We start from the raw sequence: 25,924 nt of genomic DNA on the forward strand, positions 1-25,924 counted from the left end.
ATAACGTAAAAAACGACACTTCTCGGATCAAACGATGACCCTGAAACGTGACGATTCGTTGACTCGTCGGGTGATTGGGGGAGAGCTATCAATCGCTGTACCTCTAGGAGATGGGGTATCAATACAGCAGGTGAGATGGGGTATCGATACAGCGGGTGAGATGGGGTATCGATACTGCAGGTGCGATGGGGTAACAATACAGCAGGCAAGATGGGGTATCGATACTGCAGGTGAGATGGGGTATCGATACTGCAGGTGAGATGGGGTATCAATATAGCAGGTGAGATGGGGTATCGATACAGCAGGTGAGATGGGGTATCGATACTTCAGGTGAGATGGGGTATCGATACTGCAGGTGAGATGGGGTATCGATACTGCAGGTGAGATGGGGGAAGGAATTTGCAACCGCAGTAACTGTTGTCCACTGTGAAGAGTCTCGGGTTTCGATGTAAAGGGAAGGAAGCAACGTGCTATCCACTCAGCGGTGGGAGGAAGCTCCAGACGATGGGAACATCAGAGGAGAAGGAGCAACCCCCTCCGCCATCACCCCCTCCCCACTGCACCGCTGAGCCAGGGTCACGTGGTTGCGCGTCGAGAGGAGACGCCGCTCGCCGGAGCGGTGAGCGTGAGGATGGAGAGAGGCGCTGGGGGGGTGGGGAGACGAGTACTCGCGGGATGCACATAGCCGTGATAATTACGGTATCTGCGTATCAATAGATAATTACGGTATATGCGTATCAATAGATAATTACGGTATATGCGTATCAATAGATAATTACGGTATATGCGTATCAATAGAACGTAGGTTGCGCCTAAGTGGCCGTCTTGCCCCACTGCTATCTGCTGCCGGTGGCGGCCGCGCGTGCGAGCGGATGGAGGAGGGAGCGAGCGAGCGAGACGCTCCGTCGCCCTCATCTACCGCCGGGGGATAATTCGCGCCGCCCTCTCCGTGCCGTGGGTCTCCGACTCAAGGCTGCCTGGCAGCGCCACAATGAGGGCCCTGTCTCCCCTGAAAGCCCAGCCAAAACCCCACCGCGACGCCCTTTATTTACGCTTTATATATTGCTTTTTTAATATCGCAATTCCCTGCCCTCTAATTGAAATGTAAATCAATTTGCAATTAAAGAATTCCTTTTAGAAGTTTCCACGCGCTTTTTTGCGGGACATGTGCCGAGACGCAGACGTTTGCTGTCCGAGAGCTTCTTGGACTGCCGATGAAAGCTGTTGGCTGCCGGGCCTCGCCCAGAGCCTCCTTCATCACTTTTGGGCATGGGGTCATCAAGTCCGAAATAGAGCAAACAAAACTAGAAACTAAAACTAGTTTTTATTTTACCACGCAATGCCCGCTGAGCTATACAGCTCTTTCTTCAGAAGTGACCTGGCCACACATGATAGCTTAACGAAGTGGCTTATGATCACGTGGGAATTTATAGCGGCCAAATACTCAAAAAACGTGATGTTGATTCTAAATGTGGAGGGGAAAACCGGAGGACCCGGAGAAAAACGGGGGAGGACGTGCAAACTCCAAGCGTCAGCTCGGGATCGAACCCACGACCTCCTGTATGCCAGGCGAGGTAGTTAACATCTCAAGAAGATAAAAAAAATTCGAATTCGGTAAAAAAAAAACACCCGCTATATTTCAAGGAGCCGCAATGCACGCGAATACGAGACGGTGGTCCCTTGATCAACAACGTCACGAAGCGAGTCCTTCGAGAGCCAGCATGCCTCTACGGAGACGGAGGTTGCCGACTCCTGCTCTGGGGGGGGGGGGGGACGATGTTGACCTGGGGACAACGCAGCACCTGCCGAAGGCCTTCTCCCGCTGTGTACCATTCTCGCCAGACTCTTTGAAGCGGCGTTTAATAACATCACGCTCGATTCTCACGGCACGCGCACGGGATTGTGCATCCAGCGATCAACTCGCTTGGGATTGTTTTACGCTCTGCTAATTGTACGCCAGTGCGGGTGAGCGAGGGGCGGTTGTTGCATTGCGACCTGAACCCGGCGAGCTGAGTTTGATTCCTGGCCATGGCTAACATCGATGACGAGTGACCATCCGAACCGCCGCATTTCTTTTTTACAACCGACACAGAACGGCACGGTGAAGCATGATGACAAGGATGCCTTCATTCAGCAATTGACAAAGCGCTGTAATAGATGATTATAATTGTCATAAACGTGATGAATAGAAATAAATGCATTGTTACGTGCCTATTCAGTTGCTTTGTTAGAATGGGGAGGATTGTCCGTTGTTTGTTTGATTTGGTCGTACTCTTAGGTTTTTTCGGTAAAGTCACGTAGGTAAAAAATTTAATTAAAATTAATATAAATAATAATAAAATAATAATAAATCACGACGTTTCGGAGGCAACACAAGTCTCCGTCATCAGGTGGGACCGTCACAGCTAAATTTACTGCATCAAGTGACGGTCCCACCTGATGACGGAGACTTGTGTTGCCTCCGAAACGTCATGATTAATTATTTTATTTATATTATTATTTCTATTAATTTTAATTAAATTTTTTACCTACGTGACTTTACCGAAAAAACCTAAGAGTATGAATCCTTGCCGTCACGAAAGCTTCAAATCTAGAATTGATTTGGTCGGGTTCATGGTTGGTTAGTCAGACCAAGAGGGTTGATGGATTGATAATCGTCCAGTCCTTGACATTGCCGGATTGGATCGGTTTTCTCCTTCAGTGTAAATGCGTGGACGATTCTGTGACTCTGTTGGGCTGGCCGGCTGGGCTAGCCAGTTGGGCGAGTTGGTTGGGCTAGTCAGTCAGTTTGGCTGATTGGCTTGGTAGGTCCGTTTGGTTCGGTCGGATCGTTCGAGTCGGTCTACCAATTGGGCTCACCGGGCATTGGGTCGTGCAGAGCAGCGCACATCGTTAGGACGGTCAGTGAGTTCACTGCTCCGTGTTCCCACGATGCAACTGGCCTCAACTGCTCCGTGTTCCCACGATGCAACTGGCTTCACACAGGCCCAGCTGTGCCTGGCACAGGCCCAGCTGGGCCTGGCTACCCGCACGGCGGCATTCGCATTCGCCGTCCGGGCACCAAACATTTTTGGTCTTCGCCACCAGCTCGCGCCGCCTGCTCGCGAGACCATCGCCGATTCCACGCTCCCGCCCCCCGTCCCCCGCTCCCTCCCCTCCGCCGTCCCCTGTGAACTTCCCCGTTGAGCGATGCTCTGTCTCCCATTGCACATTCCCTCCACGGGCAACGGCGAGAGGAGCCGTCCGCGCCGGAGCGGATCGGACGCGTCGCGCGCAAACCGAAACAGCTCGTCGCAAAATCGCGCAACTCGCAGGTCGCGCGCGGCTGCCTTGCGCGCGCACGCGAACGAGGAGTCGTTTGTCTTGGCACAGGGTGGTTCGCCGCTCGCTGCAGATTTCCGAATTTGAAGCTGGCCACATTTCACGCCGTGATGCCGCGAGAGGGCGCGAGTGTGAATATAAAATGGGTTGGTTAAAAGAAGGGGGGACCGGTGAATATTTGGAGGATAACAAAAAAAAGGATGAAACAAAATTGTGAGCGCTTTTGCGCGGTAATGTCCGTGAAGCGCATCCGAAACAAGACGTGAGCGTGAGGCCGGGGTCTGATGGAACGATTGGTTTACGCGACACGGTTTGAGATTTTGACATTTCATTAAACGGTGCCTCGTGGTGGCAGCAGAAGGGCAGAAGGATGCAAGCACTCGTGTCCTTCTCCTCCGTCTCCTCCTTCCTTCTCCATCTCCTTCATCTCCTTCTTTTCCTTCCCCATCTCCTTCCCCATCTCCTCCTCCTCCTCCTCCTCCCATCTGATTCATGAGAGACGCGTGCTTTCAGCTAACACCAAGAATCCTTTACTGTCTCCTCTCATAAATAAATATAAATCCACCCGCCACCCCCCACCCACCACCACCACCACCCCGCACCCCACTGCCTCCTGGACAATTGTGAAAACGAGCTTTATAGCTCATCGGATTCCCCCAGTATAACAAAATGTTCAGATTTTGATTCTGCCTCTGTCCACCGAGCAGTGTGATTGGGTGCGTCACCGTGAGCCAATCGGCAGGTAGCATGTGGTGGGGTCAAACCTGGGTTCACCCACCGCTACCGAGGAATAATAGGCCAAGCACGAGGGTTTCCTCGTGCCCTACAGGTCTCAGGGGGGTTATTTTGCAATGCTTCACCATGCTCGTCACTGCGGGTTGGTGAAGGTGGCGGCGAAGCATAGAAGTACGGTACGATATCAATTGCGCGCTGCGCTGCCCTCTGCCGAGCCACCACGTAGCACCGCCCCACGGCCAACTACGACGACACGGCGCGTCGTGGTCAATGCCCTCCATCCGATCGCTATGCGGGCTCAAACCTGCTTCGCTTTCCGAGATCTGACGAGACCGGGCCGCGTTCCGGGCGGCCTGGCCACCGTCCTACTGCACACGTTGCCAAGGTGTGCGGGAAAGTAATCTTCGCCCCTGGGGCGCGAAAAACAAACAGCGCAGCAGACGTGCGAACAAATGGTGAAAACAGCGGCATGTGGAGGAAAAGGCGGTGCTCGTTTGGGGCGGGCGTGCTTCTGCGAGGCCAAGGGACAGCGTGGAGGAGAGAAATTGGGAGAGACAGAGGAGAGGTGGGATGAAGGAGAGAGGTGTGCGTGGTGGTGGGGGGGGGTGAGAGAGAGGGGCCGTCCCTTGAACATTGACCCGTCAGGTTCATCTGTCTTCGTGTGGCTGATCGATGCCAAGACGCGGCATTCCTCAATCCATCACGCCTTGTGCGCGCCTCCAAGTGCCACTGCGCGCTGCAAACTCTGCCTTTTCAATCGCCCGTGACAAGTAAAGAAAGACCGACGGCCGTGTGTTCTGTGTGCGGTGGTGGTGGGGGGGGTGTAGGGGGGACGGAGAGAGCGGGTGTGGTGGTGGTGGGGGGTGGTGACACGAAGAGGCGCAATCGATTGCAAATACACTTTGGCTCACATCAAATGGAAATTAAAGATATTGAGAGTCCGTGGCGACTGCTGTTCGGTTTTCATCAGACAGGAGTCATCGCTATCGCGGGTCCTCGGTCAAATTTGGTTCACGTCTTCGCCGAATCCAAGGTGAATGAATGGCGAACGTTGCGAAAGGCGGGGGGGGGGGGAGCCTGTGAAGTTGCCCTGTGGAGTATGAGCAGGCAGCTCCGTGCTGTTGGCAGAATGAAAAGGTTGGCATGGCAGCCTGCCGTTTCTCAAAAGTCTGCCGCTACCCATTTCAATTTCCTCGCCGCTGAAATATACATTTTCTCACCGGTTGTGCGGAAACCTGAAACTGTGTTTTTTTTCTTCTTGGTTCTTTCGGTAAAGTCACGTAGAAGGGAAATAATAAAATAATAAAAATTAAACATAATTCAATATAATTCTCACGACGTTTCGGCCACAACGCAAGCAACCGTCCTCAGGTGAAGAACAGGTCACAACGCAAGCAGCCGTCCTCAGGTGACCTGTTCTTCACCTGAGGACGGCTGCTTGCGTTGTGGCCGAAACGTCGTGAGAATTGTATTTTATTATGTTTTATTTTATTATTTTATTATTTCCCTTCTACGTGACTTTACGGAAAGAACCAAGAAGATGAATCTCTGCAGTCACGAAAGCTTTAAATCGAAACTGTGGGTTTTGTTGTTGTTGTTGTAACAACAATAATAATAATCATCATTAGCCACGGTTAATCCACTGCTGAATGAAACGCCAAAGCAACGCCGTGTCTACATCTCGTGATCCCGTGACGGGCTAATCCGTCTCGCACCTGCACGCGAGATGATTTCACCGCTCCATCTCCTAGGCCGCCGGGACCTCTGGTACGCGTTCCACTACAACCGAAATGTAGGGAGATTATTTATCGGGGCTCTCCCCGTGGGCGTATGTTTACGTGCAAATGGTAAACGGCGGTTATTGTTGAAATATGTTTAATACGCACCCTCTAAGGTCAAGCGCCAGTCTCCGTGTGCAACGATATTTTGTACCGTGTGAAAAAAAATATAACAAGTTTGCTTTTTTGCCATAAAAAAATACGCAAAGTAAATTAATATTTGCGGCACAGGTACGATTGCGACGGCGAATGTCCCCGCATGTTAATCGGCGCGTGGAATATTCCCATTGCGACATTTCAATCCTGTAGCCATGCCCTTACAATCTGCATAATTGAATTTTTCCCCCCCCGCTCTTTCCCCGGTTCAGTTGAGCATCGACCATAAAATTCCATTCCGTAGGTATTTCTACGTTCACGCACGGGTGGCGTGACCGCGCATTCATTAATTTATTCGCTCGCTCATTCGCTCATTCGCCCGCCCGCCCGTTCATTTGAGCCGTTGTAACATTTGAAATGAGAATGGGGCCGACTTGTGGGTGCGCGCGGGGGGGCGGGGGGGGGGGTATTGGCGAGGCTTCATAAATTCAGCCCCGGTTGTGTCCGGGTCGACAGCCCGGAAAATATTCCCACACTCAGCACACCACGTCCAGTGTACCACTCACCAATTTGGCTCTGATACACGTGCCTCCTGCAGCCTGCCAGCGAGATGGAAACATCTCCACACCCGGTACGGCACACCCAGTATACCCAGGTCAAGGGTCCCTGCACACCAGCCCGCCAGCAAATATTTGGGGCGAGAGGTGAGGCCCTGGTGGCACCACTGTGCCCCGGCCCTACGTTGGCTCGTCTCAGGGAGCTACCGTCAACGTTTCTACTGAACACAGATAATCGCACCCGGCTTCCCAGCGCAGTTGCACAGGCCTGCACACTCGATCGTCACGTCGTTAATTTCAACTGGATCTGTCCGGGTCAGTGACCCGGTTGCTCTCTACACCCCTGGGGGACCACCACCTCCAGTGGAGCTCTCGCCGCTATGGCCGTGACAACTAAAGTCGTCACGTGCCATCCAGTTTTGACGCGTCCGGGTAAAATTTGTTTTATTGCGCACAGTTGGTGTGGAGAGAGAGAGAGCCATCGGTTTTACGTTGCCGTCCCCCTTGCAGTCGACGGGCTACTCCGGAAAATGTCTCCCGCGAGCAGCTGGGCCACCCAGATGCGGCGGCTGAGAGGGACGGTCGCTGCGTGCCACGTGGGGCCGTGGCGGTGACGCGCAGGTCGAGGGAGCACGCCGGGGACAGCGCCGATTCGGGGGGGGGGGGGGGGGGACGTCGATTGCACCGCGGGCCTCGCCGTCTCTCCAAATGCGCTCCGAATCCGGCCACGCCGAGTACGATTCCCGCTCACGGGCCACCGACACCGATGAGAATTATCTGAACCGGTCCCGGGCCTCCCCTAGGTCGACTCAGCCTCACAATGAGTACCTGCCGCTAATGTGTAAATATCGCCGCTGGGGAAACAAAAGCGGCCGGGCGTAGTGTTGGCCACCCCCTTCCCCCTCGTGTGCCGTGCCTGCCTTCATGGGTGCTACTAGCTAACAGCACTTGCCCCAACAGTCTGTTAAGGCTACACGGGGGATCTTTGTCTTTGGGGTTCGGCATGTGGATTGTGCAGTACAGTACTTTGCCAGAGTGGGGGAGGGGGCATCAAAGTGTCCAGCTTCACGTGCCTGGGTCTGGAGGCTTTGTCCCACCCCCCCTGCCCTCCCCCAGACATGGCGAGTGCGGTTTGCACGCACGCAGAAGAAGGAGCCGTGTGACCCTTGCTTGCTGGGTTGTGCGAGAGAGACTTTAGCTCACGCGAGCACGCGCCGGGGGGGGGGATAAATAAATAATACCGCGCTCTCTGCCAATTTCATATCCAGCGGGGGCACTTTCACCGATAAGACATCACCAGTGTGAGGGCCGCCACACGCTTCTTGTTTTTGTGCCGATTTCTCTTTGCTCCATTGCTGTGCTTTGCTTTTATGCGATTTGTTTTTGCCACTGCGGGTGGCGCAGGTCAACTCTTGCTGGTCTCTTTGAGTTCCTGCTGGTGCCACGGAATAAACTGCAACTCATGTTCGTACTCTCTTGGGGCGAGGCTCAACATGTTGCCAAGGACAGGACAAAGTGGAAGGAACTCATTTGCGGCCTTATGTCCCATAGGGGATGAAGAAGATTAACTGACTAACTAACTGATTGATATTCTTGGTTCTTTCGGTAAAGTCACGTAGAACCAAGAATATGAATCCCTGCAGTCACGAAAGCTTTAAATCTACATTTAACTGATTGATGTTCGTGATAAGACCGAGTTCCCAAGGGGTAGCGAGTTGATGGATTAAGCCTCACCAATGATGGACGAATGCATGCACACCAAATGTCAAGTTGAAATAGTTTCTTCACTTGATTACCGAATGTGTGTGGGGTTTTGTTTGTTTGTTTGATCGCTGTGCAGCCATCGTGGGGCAGTGAGAAGCCGCGCCATCTGGTGAGGGTAACGAGGCAATTAACGGGGACTTGAGAAATAGTTCTGAGTTGTCATCTGCCAGAAGTTGTTGTCTAATCTGTTGTTGTTGTTGTTGCTGCACTGTTTTGCACAAGTGTACTGAATGGAAGTGGTATTGGTTTCTTGACATGGGGCCAACATTATTGGGAGAAAGGGACAGATGATTAAACAAAGAAGAAGAAGGAATGCCAGAAAAGTAAACACGTTATTTGTCAAACTCCACACTCGAAAGAAATCCCACAACCCTCTGCAGCGAAATCTTCACTGAACCAACGCAATTAAAATGTCGGCTTCAAATAGCGACTGCAGGTGACCGCATCTCGAAGGCTCTGCCGCAGCAACAGGAATTCAGTCGCAGGCGGAGGGAGAAAGGAAAGTGTTTGGCCCTGTGCTTTAACCGGCCTACAGGGGCAAGGAGGTCGACAGCTAGGATGACTGTGGTAGGGGGAAGGAGTTTAAGACTGTGGGGGGCACGGGTTATGACGGTACCAAGATGTTAACTACCTCGCCTGATATGCAGGACGTCATGTGTTCGATCCCGACCCTGACGCCAGCTGTATATTTGGAGCGTGTCGCTCTCTCACTGTGGTCGCGTGGATTTTTCTCCAGGTCCTCCGGTATTTCCTTCCGCATTTAACATCAACGTGCGCTTATAGTATTTAGCTGCTATAAATTTCCACATGATGATAAGCCACTTCGTTGAGCAATCATTTGTAATCGCCAAAGAGCTATATAGCTATAGAACTCAGTGGGGCCTTACCTGATAAAATAAAAATAAAAACTCGTTTATAGTTTGTATAGTTTTTTTTTATGAGCGGCACGGGTTTATGAGAAGGAGTTGCAGTTTCAGACCACGGGGCCGTTGGTGGCATCGTTTATTGTCATCGTAGCTGAGGCTTTTGGACTGAGTCCTCCTCGTGTGGCCAGACCACTCCTGTCACGCTGGCTCGCAGCACGAACGGCATCACGATCAGTGGCCGACCCGTGCGTGGAATTGGTGGGGGGGGGGGGGAAGAGCGGATGCGGGGGGCTGGAGGGTGAGTGGAGGGCGGGGGGGGAGGTAGTGGAGCGTGCGGGTGACGGAAAGCAGGCGACTGTTCAACTGACACAGCCGGCGGACAGGCAGGCATTGGCAGACGTAGCGTGGACCGAAGCACGTTTGCCTGATGTCAAAATCAAAATTGAAGAGTGAATGGTTTACAAAAAAAGATAAATTATTCGGACTCCTTCCTATATTAGTCTACGAACACGTGCAGCGCTTTGTCAATCCGCCGCTGGGTGAGGGCTGCGCACCGCACTGTGCGGGTAGCGCGAGCTCCCTGACCACACTTCACCGCACTGCACGGGTTACGTGACCATACTTCACCGCGCTGGTCGGTGCAGGCCGTTGAGAGCGGAGAGCAAAATCAAAGCCAACGGTTGAGGACGTTGTATGGACAGCAGTGGAAACTTGTCCCATCAAATAAATAGCCAGCCAACAGCACACTCTCAAAAATGAGACGTCCAATTTCAAGGGATGACCCGGTAAACATGCAGTATTGGGCCGACGTTCGCATTGTGGTTGGAACTGTTAGGCCCAACGGTGGACGGACGTTGGCCCAACGTTCAATATGGACCGAAAGAACCAAGGAGAATGGATTCCTGCAGTCACGAAAACTTCAGGTCTAGATTGGGTACCTAGGCTTCAAATTCAAACAGCAATAATTAAAATCAACACCCGAAATAAAACATTGTCTGTATTGCGAGCGTGGCAGCAAACGAGTTGCAATGGTCGCTCTCCACGTTGCTCTGCGCTGCATCACAGCTCCTGTGGTTGTTTGTCGCTTTGCCGCTCTAGGTGTTCGACGGAGCCGTCATCATCCTGTCCTTCGCCCCCATGGTGGCCTCCACGGTGGCGAACGGTCCACACAGCCCCTGGGACGGCCTCAGCCTCATCATATCGCTGCGAGTGTGGAGGTTCAAGCAGATCATTGACGGTGAGAGACGCGCCACGCGGGGCCCACGTTCCGTGCATCCGCGAGGCCACTGGTGTCCACTCACTGCTGGATGAAGGCCATCGTCGTGCCGTGAGGGGCTGGGGGAGGGGTCATTGGGGGGGGGGGGGACTTGGGGGTTATTTAACCACCAAACTTGCCAGTGTGGGTTGGAGTTTGCAGCACTTCCCTTGGCAATACAATCAACACTGCCCAGCACCTCCAATCAGCATGGTTGGCTTCGTAAGGTGCGCAAGAAGTGAGGTGAAGTGTAGAGGGCACCACCAGGGCCAGTTTAGACGTCGCTCGCCACCGATGCTAGCCGAGGCCGGAAATGACCTCGGGTTACTGGGTTTATAGCGCAGTGTGCTATCCACTGTGTGACCGCGAACCCGAACTCGCGGACAATCGCTACATCATTAAATCCTTGTTTTATAACTGAACGTCGTGAAAAACAGATCTGCTTTCCACTGGATTTTGCTCGGAGGCTTACCGAATCTAATCCATGCTACTGGATTATGTTTCAGTCCACGATGAACTCCAGGGCTTGGGAGTGGCAACTGCTCATCAGCAACGTTTATTTTTGTATTTCATCATCAGCTATTATGTATCCACTGCTGGATAAAGGCCTCCCCATATTATCGCCGTCCTAGACAATCCCTTGATGAGATGATTTTATCACCTCTGTCTCCACAGTGATTAGCCTTCTTTGGCTGCCATTCTGTCACTTGTCTTGTTCATCAGTCATCATTCCTTCTCGTGATGCGTACTGCCCAAGTGCACTTCACTTTATAGCCAGGGAAGTATTCATGGAAAGACTCGCCTCTACCCTAAGGAGGACGTAAGTACAATCACACATTGACTTCCCACAAAGTGTCACCCGTTAAACCGACCCTGGAATGTTTAATGGGTTGAGTCGAAACCCCAACCGGGGATTCGAACCTGTCAACTTCCAATTGCGAGCTGTGTGCCGTAAACCTTAGCTTCTGAATTCTAACGAGATCCACCACCACCACCACCATTGCCGGTTCGAGTGGTCATCAGCTGGTAAAGTTGTTTGTACGCGACGTGCAGCACTGACGAGCTACATTACACAGAATATAAGAATATGTTTTCACCCTTTCTGGCAATAAAACAGTTGTGTGAAGATGTTAAAACACCAAACTGAAACCTTTCGCAAGGAATCATGTCTGCATCAACCACAACTACTTGTGATGAACATGCAAACAAAAAACATCCTCTGATATTATATGCATTGTCTTTGAAACTGATCAGTCCACACCAGAGACAGCTTTCTTTTATTGCCAGAAAGGGTAACACCTATTCTTATATTTTGATGCTGCAAAGGGAGGTCACATGATACATGACACAGAGGTATTCTGACCGACCTCGCGCTAAAGCTAGAGCACGTGGCGCTGGCGGGAGCGCCGACCTGGGGCCGGCTCGGCGAGCTCCGTCTCCCTTGTCCCCTTTGACCCCTGGCTGGGTGGCGAGGCCGCGTGGAGGTCGCGAGGCGGCCACTCCCGGCACGATTCTCCACCGTCACGTGAAGCGGGTGCCCGCCGCGTTTTGTTCGAATCGCGACGATCGCAACGGATCGGCCGCCGCCCCGTTTTGCGAGTGCTCGAGCGACGCGTGGTGTGACGCATGGGGTTGGCGTGGCGTGCTGGCAGAGCGAGTGCACTCCGTTGGGAGGGGCTGCAGAAAGAAGGCCGCTGGTGGACCAGAAAATGTGACACACAGCCCAGGGCCTCGGTGCCTTGCTCCTGTATAGTGGAACAAATTGAGTTGCTTGTTTGTAAGGCGTTTTCCCAATCTGTGTCTTCATGCATGTGTTCATCTGTTTGTTTGTGTGTGTGTGCGCATACACGTGATTTAAAAGTGCATTGCTCCAGTGGAGCGGTAGTGTAGAGGTTAGCGCTACGCTGCGCTACGCTGCGCTACGAACCCGGCGACCCGAGTTCCATTCTCCCTCAGGACCAACACCGGTGACGATTGTCTGAACCGGTCCTGGGCTTCCCCTGGGTCGACTCAGCCTCAAATGAGTACCTGGTGCAGTGTGTAAACATCACCACTGGGGAGACAATGGCCTCTGGGCGTGGTGCTGGCCACCCACCCCCTTGTGTGCCGTTCATAGGTGCTCGCTAACAGCACTTGCCCCAACAGTTTGCGAAGGCTATACGGGTGTTGGGAATAGTGTCAGAGTGGTTGGTTCACTCTGCTTTGACACCAGGTGACCTAAGTCTGATGCCAGGTCACGGCTCACGTCAATGGTGGCGTGACATCCAAATTGGGCCCGGGCCTTCCCTACGTCGACTTAGCCTGACAATAGAAACCTGCTGTCGGGGTCCATACACATTGGCACTGGGGAGAGATAAGGGCAGCCCTGCGTGGCGCTCGCCACACCATTCCCCGTGTGCGATGTTGGCCTTAATAGGTGCTCGCTAACAGCACCTGCTCAAACAGCCCATATGACAGAATAGGGTGATTCTTTGTATTTGTATATATATACACACACACAGGGTGCTTCATAAAAATGTTAATACTTCCGCGAATTTTTTAAGCTATTAACATAAATGTGTTGTCATGTTACAGTGTGTTATCCATTCTGTTTCAATTAAAAACGATAGTCCCATATAAGTGTTAAAAAAACATTTTAAGCACCCTGTATTGACACGTGTGGCTTTTAATAGTTGCTTGATAGCATCACTAGGCCCGACAGATTATCGGCGGAACCTGGGATGTTTGTCTTGCAGCACTAAGCCCTTCGTTTGAATCTGAGAGCGGCCACCAACTGAGCACCGCACGCGCGCGGGGCCTTGGTGCCGTGTTCGGGGCGGGGCACGGTGATCTGTATACATCGGAGCCGAGACAATTCGTCGATTGCTGTGGCTGTTGGTTTGAAGCGCACCGGGGAAGAATTCGTCGAGTTTTGCTGCTGTCGTCAGAATCACTCGGTTGGGATTACGCACGGCAATCATTGCCCCAGCCCCCACTCTCCTGATTGATTTTTTGTCCTTCCCCTTGCACCACCGATGAGCACGTTTGGCTACATACGGTGTGAAAGAAGGTTTAATGTACTGTGCGAACATGCGAAATCGAGTCAGTAAGGCTTTCTTGAACAATCGAGCATCGTAATAAATTTAATAGGTTAAATGTGAAAATGGCATATACTACTTATGGCGGTATAGATTAATCGATTATCGTTGATACTTAAACTCACTGCGCGTGCGTAGAGTCGCAGAAACAGTATTTATTTTTTGATGATGCGTTTCCAACGGCTTCACGTTACCCCCGCTGCCACTAGAGGTGCTACCGTCGGTTTGACCTTCAATACGAAGAAATTGACCCCGGGGTCTTGAGTCCAATGGCAATGCTGCACTGCACCGCAGCACTTCGTCGATTGGCGGCAGCGGTACTCGTAGCGACCGGAGCGGCCGTTAATGCGCGCGGAAAACGGTCTGCCCAACGATCTCTAACCTCAGCGAGGGTTGCCTTCGATTTGGCCCACGGAGTTCTGACCTTTGCCTCGCCAATTGAAATTCACAGCGGGGAGCAGCGTCGCGGCGGTCAGAGTGTGCGCTGCGTTGCCGACCGGCCGATCCGAGATTGATTTCTGACCCACGGTCAGCAAAGCGTGGGCGCCGAGTGGAGGCTGCAACCGAGCCGTCGTCGACAAGCCCCGTCATTCATCCTGGCAATGACCAGCGTGGCGAAGTATGGTCAAATAACCGCCTCGACCCACGACAGCGTGAGGATGCCCCAGTATGACACACGCATGGGGGCAGGGGGGGGGGCGGTGTTACAAACCCTGACACGGCGTATGTTAAATATCGCGCAAGCGGACAGTATGCAGGTTTGCACTGTTAGCAAGCAATCTATTTAGTATCGATTCCATCTGAGCTTTAGTCAATTATGCAATTAGTCGTTAGTGGCAGCTTTAATATTTATAAATGTCTCGTTCGGACGTCATCTGTGCGCGCAAGTGCATGCGTGCGCACGCACGCGTGCACTTGCGCGTGCACCCTTTTGTCTATAAGGTGACGGAATGAATATTTTCTTCCCCGCCCCTCCCCTCGCCACCCCCCAGAGGTCATAAAAGTTGGCCGTTTTGGCGTTCGTATCGCGACGCACTGTGGCGACCATTAGGCCCCCGTTCCGCACGCGCGTTGCCTCGTAAAACGTGCAGTAAGTTGCCTTTTTCCTTTTCTTGCGCTAATTGGATCGAGTGACGTGGGATATCGCGTGCGAATGGGCAGCGGTCGTGCACGCCCGAGAAGCGGGGCCATGCCTAACGAGGTATTGATGAATAATTCTTCCTTTTTTTGGGGTATTTCCACCACCCTCCCATGAAAGTCATTATCCCCCTCCTTAGCGTGGCCGGTGCACTCGCCGGTGACATTCTAGATGGCCCTCGGGGAGAGCCCCCCCCGCTCACTGGTGCCAGCGTTGCGCTTGCAGCGCCTGTATCTGTGGGCAACCTCGCGCGCTATGAGGAGGTCGCTATGAGGAGGGGGCTATGAGGAGGGCGCTATGAGGAGGTCGCTATGAGGAGGGGGCTATGAGGAGGGTGCTATGAGGAGGTCGCTATGAGGGGGTCGCTATGAGGAGGTCGCTATGAGGAGGGCGCTATGAGGAGGGCGCTATGAGGAGGGCGCTATGAGGAGGACGCTATGAGGAGGCTGCTATGAGGAGGGCGCTATGAGGAGGTCGCTATGAAGAGGGCGCTATGAGGAGGGGGCTATGAGGAGGGCGCTATGAGGAGGGCGCTATGAGGAGGGCGCTATGAGGAGGGCGCTATGAGGAGGACGCTATGAGGAGGCTGCTATGAGGAGGTCGCTATGAGGGGGTCGCTATGAGGAGGTCGCTATGAGGAGGGCGCTATGAGGAGGGCGCTATGAGGAGGGCGCTATGAGGAGGACGCTATGAGGAGGCTGCTATGAGGAGGGCGCTATGAGGAGGTCGCTATGAAGAGGGCGCTATGAGGAGGGGGCTATGAGGAGGGCGCTATGAGGAGGGCGCTATGAGGAGGGCGCTATGAGGAGGGCGCTATGAGGAGGACGCTATGAGGAGGCTGCTATGAGGAGGGCGCTATGAGGGGGTCGCTATGAGGAGGGCGCTATGAGGAGGGGGCTATGAGGAGGGCGCTATGAGGAGGGCGCTATGAGGAGGGCGCTATGAGGGGGTCGCTATGAGGAGGTCGCTATGAGGAGGGCGCTATGAGGAGGGCGCTGTGAGGAGGATTCTATGAGGAGGGCGCTATGAGGGGGTCGCTATGAGGAGGTCGTTATGAGGAGGGCGCTATGAGGAGGGCGCTGTGAGGAGGATTCTATGAGGAGGGGGCTATGAGGAGGGCGCTATGAGGAGGGCGCTATGAGGAGGGCGCTATGAGGAGGGCGCTGTGAGGAGGATTCTATGAGGAGGGGGCTATGAGGAGAGCGCTATGAGGAGGGCACTATGAGGAGGGCGCTATGAGGAGGATTCTATGAGGAGGGGGCTATGAGGGGGTCGCTATGAGGAGGGGGCTATGAGGAGGCTGCTATGAGGAGGGCGCGATGAGGAGGTCGCTATGAGGAGGGCGCTATGAGGAGGGAGCTATGAGGAGGGGGCTATGAGGAGGGGGCGATGAGGAGGGCGCTATGAGGAGGGCGCTATGAGGAGGTCGCTATGAGGAAGTCGCTATGAGGAAGTCGCTATGAGGAGGGCGCTGTGAGGAGGTCGCTATGAGGAAGTCGCTATGAGGAGGTCGCTATGAGGAGGTCGCTATGAGGAGGGCGCTGTGAGGAGGTCGCTATGAGGAAGTCGCTATGAGGAAGTCGCTATGAGGAGGGCGCTATGAGGAGGGCGCTGTGAGGAGGTCGCTATGAGGAAGTCGCTATGAGGAGGTCGCTTTGAGGAAGTCGCTATGAGGAGGGCGCTGTGAGGAGGTCGCTATGAGGAAGTCGCTATGAGGAGGTCGCTATGAGGAAGTCGCTATGAGGAAGTCGCTATGAGGAAGTCGCTATGAGGAGGTCGCTATGAGGAGGTCGCTATGAGGAGGGGGCTATGAGGAGGGCGCGATGAGGAGGTCTCTATGAGGAGGGTGCTATGAGGAGGGCGCTATGAGGAGGTCGCATTGAGGAGGGCGCTATGAGGAGTGGGCTATGAGGAGGGCGCTATGAGGAGGGGGCTATGAGGAGGACGCTATGAGGAGGGGGCTATGAGGAGGTCGCTATGAGAAGGGCGCTATGAGGAGGTCGCTATGAGGAGGTCGCTATGAGGAGGGCGCTATGAGGAGGGCGCTATGAGAAGGGCGCTATGAGGAGGGGGCTATGAGGAGGACGCTATGAGGAGGGGGCTATGAGGAGGACGCTATGAGGAGGGGGCTATGAGGAGGTCGCTATGAGGAGGGCGCTATGAGAAGGGCGCTATGAGGAGGGGGCTATGAGGAGGACGCTATGAGGAGGGGGCTATGAGGAGGGCGCTATGAGGAGGGCGCTATGAGAAGGGCGCTATGAGGAGGGGGCTATGAGGAGGTCGCTATGAGGAGGGGGCTATGAGGAGGTCGCTATGAGGAGGTCGCTATGAGGAGGGCGCTATGAGAAGGGCGCTATGAGGAGGGGGCTATGAGGAGGACGCTATGAGGAGGGGGCTATGAGGAGGACGCTATGAGGAGGGCGCTATGAGGAGGTCGCTATGAGGAGGCTGCTATGAGGAGGGCGCTATGAGGAGGAGGTCGCTATGAGGAGGGGGCTATGAGGAGTGGGCTATGAGGAGTGGGCTATGAGGAGGGGGCTATGAGGAGGGGGCTATGAGGAGGTCGCTATGAGGAGGGGGCTATGAGGAGGGGGCTATGAGGAGGACGCTATGAGGAGGACGCTATGAGGAGGATGCTATGAGGAGGGCGCTGTGAGAAGGTCTTGGGGTTTCAGCTTCACAGCGCGGTGCTGCTATCCAACGCGCCACCGCTCCGCTCAGGGTTAGTTTCCATCCCCATCACCACCATTGGCCATTGTCTATCCATTGCTGGACGACAGCCATCCCACGCCTGCGCCATCCCTCACAGTCCGGTGACGCTGCCGTCCATCTGGCTCCCGAGCGCGTGAAGCGATCTCATCGCTCCACTTCCGCGGCGGTCGTCCCCTTAGCGGACGCGTTCCCTCCTTTGGCTGCTGTTCCATCGCCAGCCTCGTCCGTCGCGTTATTTTATATTTTTGTTGCGCTACGAGCAGTGCGATGCGATGATTCGATGTTGTGGAGGTCGCTTGAATGCAAATGCAGTGTCGCGCATCTTGGGGGGGGTGGAAACGTCGGCGAAAGTGAGCGAGTGGCCTATCCTCCAATGGATCTCGGTGACCAAACACAGCAGGCGATTTAAGCGGGGGCCGTGTTACCGTAAGTAAGTAAGAAAATAAACCTCAGCTTTAAATCGCGTCATTCATGCAAGGCATCGCAACGCTTCACAACACAATCCCAGTGCAAAAAAAAACCCCTTAACATTGAAACTAAGAGGAAAACAACCCCCACGCGGACGGATACGCAAGAAAATATAAATGTATTTTCAGACGAGCCCTAAAAACCTCGACTGACGGAGCGTCCCTAACGGACCGGGGAAAGGCGTTTCACACACGAGGCGCCTGACGACTGAAAGCTCTATCAACCAACGAACACAGATTTGTCCTTGGTACGCTCAGGGTGCCGGGATTTTTGGTGGATCGAAGTTGCCGGACAGATCTCCCGAGATATAATGGAGCTAACCCTTTCAGGGCCTAGAGAGGCCAACACAACAACTTGAAATTCGATCCTGCATTTTTACTGGATAACCAATGCAGGGAACGAGGAATCGGTGTGATTTTGTTTTTGGCGGAGCCTTGAGTGGGAGGGGGGGGGGGGTCGGGCAGTGTAGGCTGCTTGTGCCACCTCGTTTGAAAGTAAAACAATCCGTTGACGAGGAGAGGGTATCTGCGGAAAATAAAAAGCTTCGAAATTCATCGAATTCCTCCAGGACAAAATAAAGATTCCGATTCTGATTCTGGATGCAGCGGCGCACCCTTTGCATTCGCCCCAACCGCGTGTGAAAGGTCGGCGTTTACCAGAGCCAGGTTTGTTGAGACTATCGTACCTCTGACGTGTATGCAGTCCCCTTGATGTGAGGCCCCCTCGTCCCCAAGCTGCCGCCATCTCTCACGCTCCTATCGCTCCGTCTCCCGTGGCAGACGTTCCCTTCGGTCGAATTCTCCCTCATTTTGGCTGCCACTCCGTCGTCCGTCCTCACGCCCCAGCGCCCAAGCAAAGCAACGTGTTCATTCTTTTTTTGAGCAATCAATATCGGACGGGTCTCGAATTTCGCATGTTAGCTAAATCCGAGCGTTGAAAAAAGTATCCGCATGCAGGAATGTTATTTTTTTAATTGGCAACCGGCATTGCGAGCCGTGCAGACCCAGCCGCAGGGACCCTGTATGCTCACCTGAGCAAGTAAACAAGCTGAATAAGCAAACGGAGCGGCTAACGAGCGAATGCCAAACAGGCGGCTGACCAGGCAGAGTGGCTGGCGAGGTCGCCAGTGGGCCAATTTGGTAAGGGGACGATGGTTTAATTCCTGTTACAGTCACCGGGTGTTTTCTGCATGACATTATCCAAGCGAGTTAGCTGTGTTCCGCCGGAATGTTCACTTTAATGAGGGAGCGTGTTTTTGTCCTCCAGTAGGAATTTGGGGCAGTGTTCCTTTTCTGCTCCGTGGAGGTGGAAATTCCACATTCCCGTGGTGGCGGCCGGTTTATTCGTGGGACATCCACTGTTGCTTTTTATGATCTCGTTATATATCGTCAGTCGCAAGGGTAAGTTTCTTTGTGCTGTAAACACCACGTGCTGTGAACACCACGTGCGGGAAGATTGGCCGCCCACCCCCACTGCTGAATTGTCGCTGTTGAATTCAAATGTATCTCTCGTTTTTTTGTTATTAAAGATGTGAATAGTAGCGCCTCTAGCGGCTGCAGGGGTAACACAAACTCAGTACAAAAACACATGAATCTGAATATAATCTTACACGCTCGATTAAGAGAAGCATCTATCTTGACCATAACAATCGATATTAATCGATTAATGGATGCTCATTAATCCAATCTTTACTAGGGGAGGGGGGGGGGTGTAGCGATATGGCATAGAGAGGCCATCATCTAGCAGCAGTTTTGCAAAGAGCTGTAATGTATTCAATACAACGGCGGATAAATGAGTCGGAGGGACTAGCGGTTGCGTGCCTTCGCTGCCCGCACCGGGGATTAAAAATAGCTGCGTCTGCACGCGCGCGCGCGCTCGACAGCGGATCACCACCAGACGTGGGGGGGGGGGAGGGGTTGTGACGATGATGAATTAACGTTCAGCCGTCCACGTTGGCGGCCGTATCAGAAATTAATTTGTCGCCCTCGTTAGAGAGAGCCGTCGGGCCTCGCCGAGTGGCAGTTGGATCCGAGTGGTCGCCGTGTCTCGGCCTACCCAATCGCTCGTCAAAGAGGGTGGGGGGTGGGGGATGTGCGAGGGAACGCGTTCACCAATTTGCCGAGCACCTCCCTCCCTTCCTCCGACCGCCCACCCCACCCAGTCTCGGAGATACGGGCCCGGTGTGCCTCGCGACGCCAAAGAGGACGACTCGTGCGAGATGGGGCTGTCACCGCGGGCCGGGCCGAACGCGTCTGCCTGAATGGGGCTTTAATCATCGAGCTCCCTGATTAGTGGGGACAAATTAAATTGGCTCGGGCCAGGTGCGCTCCGAGGATAGCGTCAGACGGCTCCGACTCCCGAGGAGGGGGCGAGGGGAGGGGGGGGGTTGCCACACACGTGCGGGGGGGGGGGGAGCTGCTGCCCAGGGGCGGATATTTGGGCCACCTTTCTTTTTCGTGCAGGACGTGCGACGAGCGGGTGAGACGGGACGGCTGTCCCGGAACAATTAGGGAGGCAGAAAGAAAGTAAATGATTGCCCTCCCGCTGTTGCTACTGTGGCATTTATTCCCTTTGTTCTTTGTACATCTGCAGGAGATATTGGTTTAAGCCGATGTATCTCCCCCCCCTCCCCACTCCTAAGCTTGTTAGGATCACAGCTCTGTGGGATTAACTTGTAGTTGTTCGGAAAATCGAGACACCGCCGCAACAAAATTTGATTTTGATAGAATCAGTCGCGCATCAAACAGAATGTTAACGAAGTCAGGGTACATCCTCAGTGTGTGTCGCACGCCACCACACGTGTACATGTGAAAAATGAAAAGAAACCAGCGCCGACGCGTTGATATCGGTTTTATTTGTAAATTGAGATAGTGACGTTTTTTCTGATAAGTGTATGATGTGGTGGGGGGCGGGGGGTGGGGGTTGGGTGGCAGTAGTCGCGAGTGACGTTGGAGCCCGCGTGATCGGAGCTGTCCGTCGGAGCGGTGGTGCTGAATCAATAGAAGCATCATTGCGCGGACAACGGGGGCCACCTTTGGACATCATTGTCAAAAAATATAAATCGAAAAAAAATAGGTGAAGTCAAATTCCCCACTGGCCTCCAAAATAAATGACTGTGAGCCCAGAAGCTACAATTTTAATGAAAAATGATTCCGTAGCCTATCGCCCATGCAGCTTTGGTTCGAGGCTGTAATCTGTTTGATGTGGAGCATGAGAAATGATACAATTGCAATTGTAAATTACGTTTAAATATTTAAAACTTCACTGTCTGCGAGGGGGGAGGTGGGAGGGTGGGTGGAGAATGCAAAATGTCAAGAGTGTGCTCGAGCGGGATTGCGCGAGCAACCCGCGCCGATCGGCACATCGCCGCGGAACGACCGCCATTGGTCCGCCTGCCGCACCTTCCCGGCATCATCCGAGGCTGCTTACAAGCACCCCCCCCCCCCCCACACCGCTTCTGTCTGTTGGAGGCGCGTCGCCTCTCGGCGCGGCTGCGCCACGTGTCACCTCCCAGTGGCCGACGCGGCCCAGCCCACGTCTCCGGGCGGCTCTCGTCACAAAGGCGGTGGATTTGTCGGAGCTCATCGGAGCCGGCGTGTTTTTTATTTTTTTTTGGTCGGTACGGAAATCGTCGCCCGTTAGCCGACGCGAGAACAACATCGCCCCCCCTCCCTCCACCGCCTGCTGTGTGAACAATACCGCGTCATTTTTGCCAGCGATCCTTTTTAAACTATTAAAACAATTTATTTTTATTTTCCCAGGTAAGGCCCACTGAGCTATTATGTAGCTCTTTTTCAGAAACGACCTCGCCACAAATGATAGCCCCATGAAGTGGCGTACCACGTGGAAATTTATAGCAGCCAAATGCTCTAAACGCGTGAAGTTGATTCTAAATGTGGAGGGGGTAAAAAGAGGGCGCGGAGAGAAATCCACGTGACCACAGGGACAGAGACATGCAAACTCCAAATATACAGCAGCAGGCGTCAGGGTCGGGATCGAACCCACGACCTCCTGTATACCAGGCGAGGTAGTTAACATCTCCTAGCCACCGTAATGATGATGAGAGGGAGAGAGACACGCAAACTCCAAATATACAGCAGCAGGCGTCAGGGTCGAGATCGAACCCACGACCTCCTGTATACCAGGCGAGGTAGTTAACATCTCGCCAGCGCACGCTTGGCTCGCGGATGCCACCGGCTCTATTTGTATTCCTACGACGGGCCTTGACCTTGAAGGAGAACGTGCAGCGGTGAGTTAAGTGCCGACCACGAGATAGCGCGCGGAGCAGGGAGATGGAGGAGAAGCGAGGGGTTGGAGAAGGGTGACCACAAGCAGTGCCGGGAGAGTGACTCCATTCAAAGTAATAATCATCTGAGAACTGACTACTTGGAGTTCAAAAGGTGATAAAATGTAATCCAATTCATAATCAGTGTCTTTTGGGTTAGATATTTGTGTAGGTATGCCATTTTTTAAGTATAACCCTCCACGTCATGGCCAAATATACACATTGATTTGATTTATTAGTGAAACCGGAGGAGGAGGAATGTTGAAAATCAGTCAAAATAAACGAATCATGAACGTAACATTGGTCGTCGAAAAATCTTCCACGTACAATGCAAATGTAATCCATTTCTTGGTGTTTTAATGTAACGTGGCACGATTTCTTCGTAACATTTACACTTATTTTTCTAATTAAATTAAAACATGGGGTCGAGGCGACTGCAAGGCGAGCGGCTCTATGCCCCCGCGCACGGCACCCGCGCGCATTCCCGAGACCAAGTCGGTGTTTGTACGCAGGCACGTTGAACTTCTTTCGCACCGTACGTAGCCATCCGTGCTAATCGGAGATGGGGGGAAGGACAAGAAACTATGGGTCTCTGTGTGAGTCTATGTGTGTATGTATATTGAACTTCTTTCGCACCGTATGTATCTAGCTGATTATTTGCAAGTGCATATCTCCCAGTGGCTTTCTAATATCGGAAGGAAGAGCGTTCCAGACGGCCGCAGAAGCGCATCAGAAAGCGTCGCGCGATCGGGCGACCGTCTGTGTTCGCCATAGCAGGCACACGTGACCGGAACGGCCTCCTGTCACAGGCGCTCACGGGCCACCCAGACACTGCTACCGTTCACGAGTCACCGTTCATGAGCCACCGAGACGCTGCTGTCGATAGGGAAGCTCACTCCAAGGATTCACCCCGAACCCCGACCCCCACCCCCGTTCACGAACCTCGAGTGACGCTGCTCCGCCACATTCTCACGGCAGCGGACCAACAACCGTCGTCTGACGTTTCAGTCGTTTGCACGGGGCCCTCGTGAAACGGCTTGCCACGCGACTGCGCTAGAGAAGATGCCAATTGTTGTTGTTCGCTGGTATTATGATGTTATGATTGAGCATTGCGGGGTCATTCATATTCGTAGGCAACCGCTGTTCTCCATTGAACTGCAGCTGCTGGTCTCATCTTTTCCTCCTTTGAATAGTTTTGAAATCGTTTTCAAATTAAAGTGAATAACAGCCATATGGTTATTGGGGGTGGAGCGGTGGCGCAGTTCAGCACGCCCTGCATCGTGGAGCCGGCCACTTGAGTTTGATTCACGGCCACGGCTAAGGGTCAGTGGCGAGCGACATCTGAGCAAGTCCCGAGCTGTAAAACACCCGTCACCAACCCGCACTCACCAGTTTGGTGAAGTATGGTGAAACAGCACCCGTGACCAACATGATATAGGGAGGAGACACTTTCTCCAGCGGTGGATTAGCAAAGGGGACACAATTTCACATTATTATTATGCCTAACGGCTGTCTCGTATAATTCTAGATTTGAAGCTTTCGTGACTGCAAGGATTTCATACTCTTAGGTTTTTTCGGTAAAGTCACGTAGGTAAAAATTGTTTTTACAATTAATTTGACTTTTATTAATTTTAATTTTATTTTTTACCTACGTGACTTTACCGAAAAAACCTAAGAGTATGTCTCGTATAATTTAATGAAAAATTGTCTGCATCCTCGGTCCCCCTCGAAGAAGAGACTTGTAATCTTACAAGGTCGCAAACAAAGATTTGACTCACTTGACAGCGCGGAGAGTTGCCCACTCGCGCCATCGGCGATCTGGCCACGGCCAAGCGCGACTTCTACCTCGCGTGGGCCGCACGGTGGCTGGGAGTTGGGGGGGGGGGAGGTTGGGGTCCCACTGGCGAATGACTCCTGGTGGCTTCTTGGGTAGATCGCAGACGCGATGGTCAAAGTGTCGGCCGTCATTTCATCACGAGCAAGAGTGAGTTCCACTGCACACTGCAACTCCTCGCTATTATTCTGTCGGGGATTCCTCTTTCAGCTTTCGTGGATTTGGAACTCTGCCCTGGTTCAGGTCATGACTTAAGATCCGTTTGTTTCCACGTTGAGTTTCGGATTTCTCTCCCTCTCTCTCTTTCTTGCTGCGATGTAAAATAAAAGTTGCACTGCGTTGTGTGTTACGCATATTGTTTGGTGACACCGCATTGGCAGTGGTGCACAAGCACAAATATAAAAGAAAACAACTAAACGCATTCATCAATAGCACTGTGGCTTTCAGAGAGAAAAATTATATAATGGGTCACATTTTGGGCAATGGTCCTTCAAATGGGCCTTCTTCATAGCAAACTCATGTACTTCATAGCAAACTCATGTGCTATGAAGATGGGACATTAACCAAAACATCACCTATTATATACTTTGACTTTGTAGGCCTCACTTCTATTGACGAATGTTGAGGCTTTTTAAAAAAATATCTAACTACATTAAATATACGCAACTACCTGCTACATTACAGTACAACCGAGCCCACTGTGGTGTATTCACACGCTTCGTCAACAGCCTGAGCAGCATTGACGTCGACTTATCGGTGGAGAACTCGGACTCGACAACGTCACCGTGCCACCTCACCGCTCGTCATCGCTCGTCACTGCCCTCCAGGAGGAGACACTTTGCGAGGATTCTCGGGCTGCGCGAAACTCGAGGGGGAGGGGAGGCAGAGTCGTGGGGAGGGGAGGGGGGTACGGGGGGCAACGCAGCGGATTTTTTTGGGGGTGCGGTGGGTGGGGGGTTGGGGGGGGGCTGTCGGCAGCAGGCGACATGAGTGCCCACTCTGTCCATGCTGCGACAGCCTGACATTCTCTGTAAATGTCAAAGGCACGAACAGGCTTGGCTCTATTAATAGTTTATGCTCCCAAAGACCTACGCTTGAATTAAACAGCCCTTAACCCTGTGATGTGCCCCGTTTTCATTTGCATTTTTAATCTTACTTTTTTTGTACAAACTACCTTGAGCATCTTATTGAATATTAATCAATACTGCGGTTGGGGGGGGGGGGGGCAAAAAATAAACATCAGAATTGTCTGGAACACCCGAGGATAAGTCGAGAGATATCTCGACTCGTGTTCGACGTGTCGTGACGAGGTTGCCCGAGGCAGATAAGCGTTGCCGTGCCACTTGTCCGCGGGTGTCATTTATTTTTGCGGCCCAGTTTGCAGAAGCGGCTGCCACGGTAAACTTCGCGCGAGGAGAACCCATCGCGTGTCCCTCCGTTGGAGCCCAAAAAAACCCGTGCTGACGATTATCATTCTCGCAGATAGACACATTTCGAACGGGGTTTGCGAAAATATCATCTGCTTGTTTTTTGTTGTTGCTGTCACGAATGATGTATATGCTGCCCTCGCTGTGGAATAACAATAATAATAGGCTGCCACGGGAGAATGTTGGATGTCTTGATTTTAAACATTTCATTTACAGCTGGGTTTTGGGAACGGCTGGGTGTGTGTTGTTGTTGCGCACGTGCGTACGCACACACAGAACCCCTATTTTCAATTCACTGCTGGATGAGGGCCTAGTCGAGCTATGTGGGTGTTGGGGGTTGGTTGACCATACTTCACCATGCTGGTCCAGTGCTGGTTAGTGAAGATGGGCAGCAAAGCCGTTGGAGCATAGTACCGTATAACATTGCAATTGCATGCACTGGCCTCTGCTGATAACGTAGCACCCCCCCCCCCCCCAGAAGGATACAGCACCTGATTTAAGTATGGTTTTGGTTTCCCATCTATGCACAATCCAGGCTCAACCCCGCTTAGCTTCCATTCTCTGCTGGGATCGAGCGGGAATCGAACTCGGCTCACCGGGTTCGTAGCACA

General features: G+C 52.9%; 1 protein-coding gene across 3 annotated transcripts in view; it reads left to right on the forward strand.

The window, feature by feature from the left end:
* Positions 1-25,924, forward strand: part of TMEM266 (transmembrane protein 266) — a 238,300-nt gene that overhangs the window by 138,149 nt on the left and 74,227 nt on the right. For all 3 annotated transcript variants that reach the window (XM_078854911.1, XM_078854913.1, XM_078854914.1), the window contains one exon: positions 10,216-10,354. In XM_078854911.1, coding sequence (XP_078711037.1) covers positions 10,216-10,354 — 139 coding nt within the window. The remainder of the gene's footprint in view (positions 1-10,215; positions 10,355-25,924) is intronic.

Source organism: Lampetra fluviatilis, chromosome 3 (assembly GCF_964198595.1).
Source record: "Lampetra fluviatilis chromosome 3, kcLamFluv1.1, whole genome shotgun sequence".
Taxonomy (NCBI): Eukaryota; Metazoa; Chordata; class Hyperoartia; order Petromyzontiformes; family Petromyzontidae; genus Lampetra; species Lampetra fluviatilis.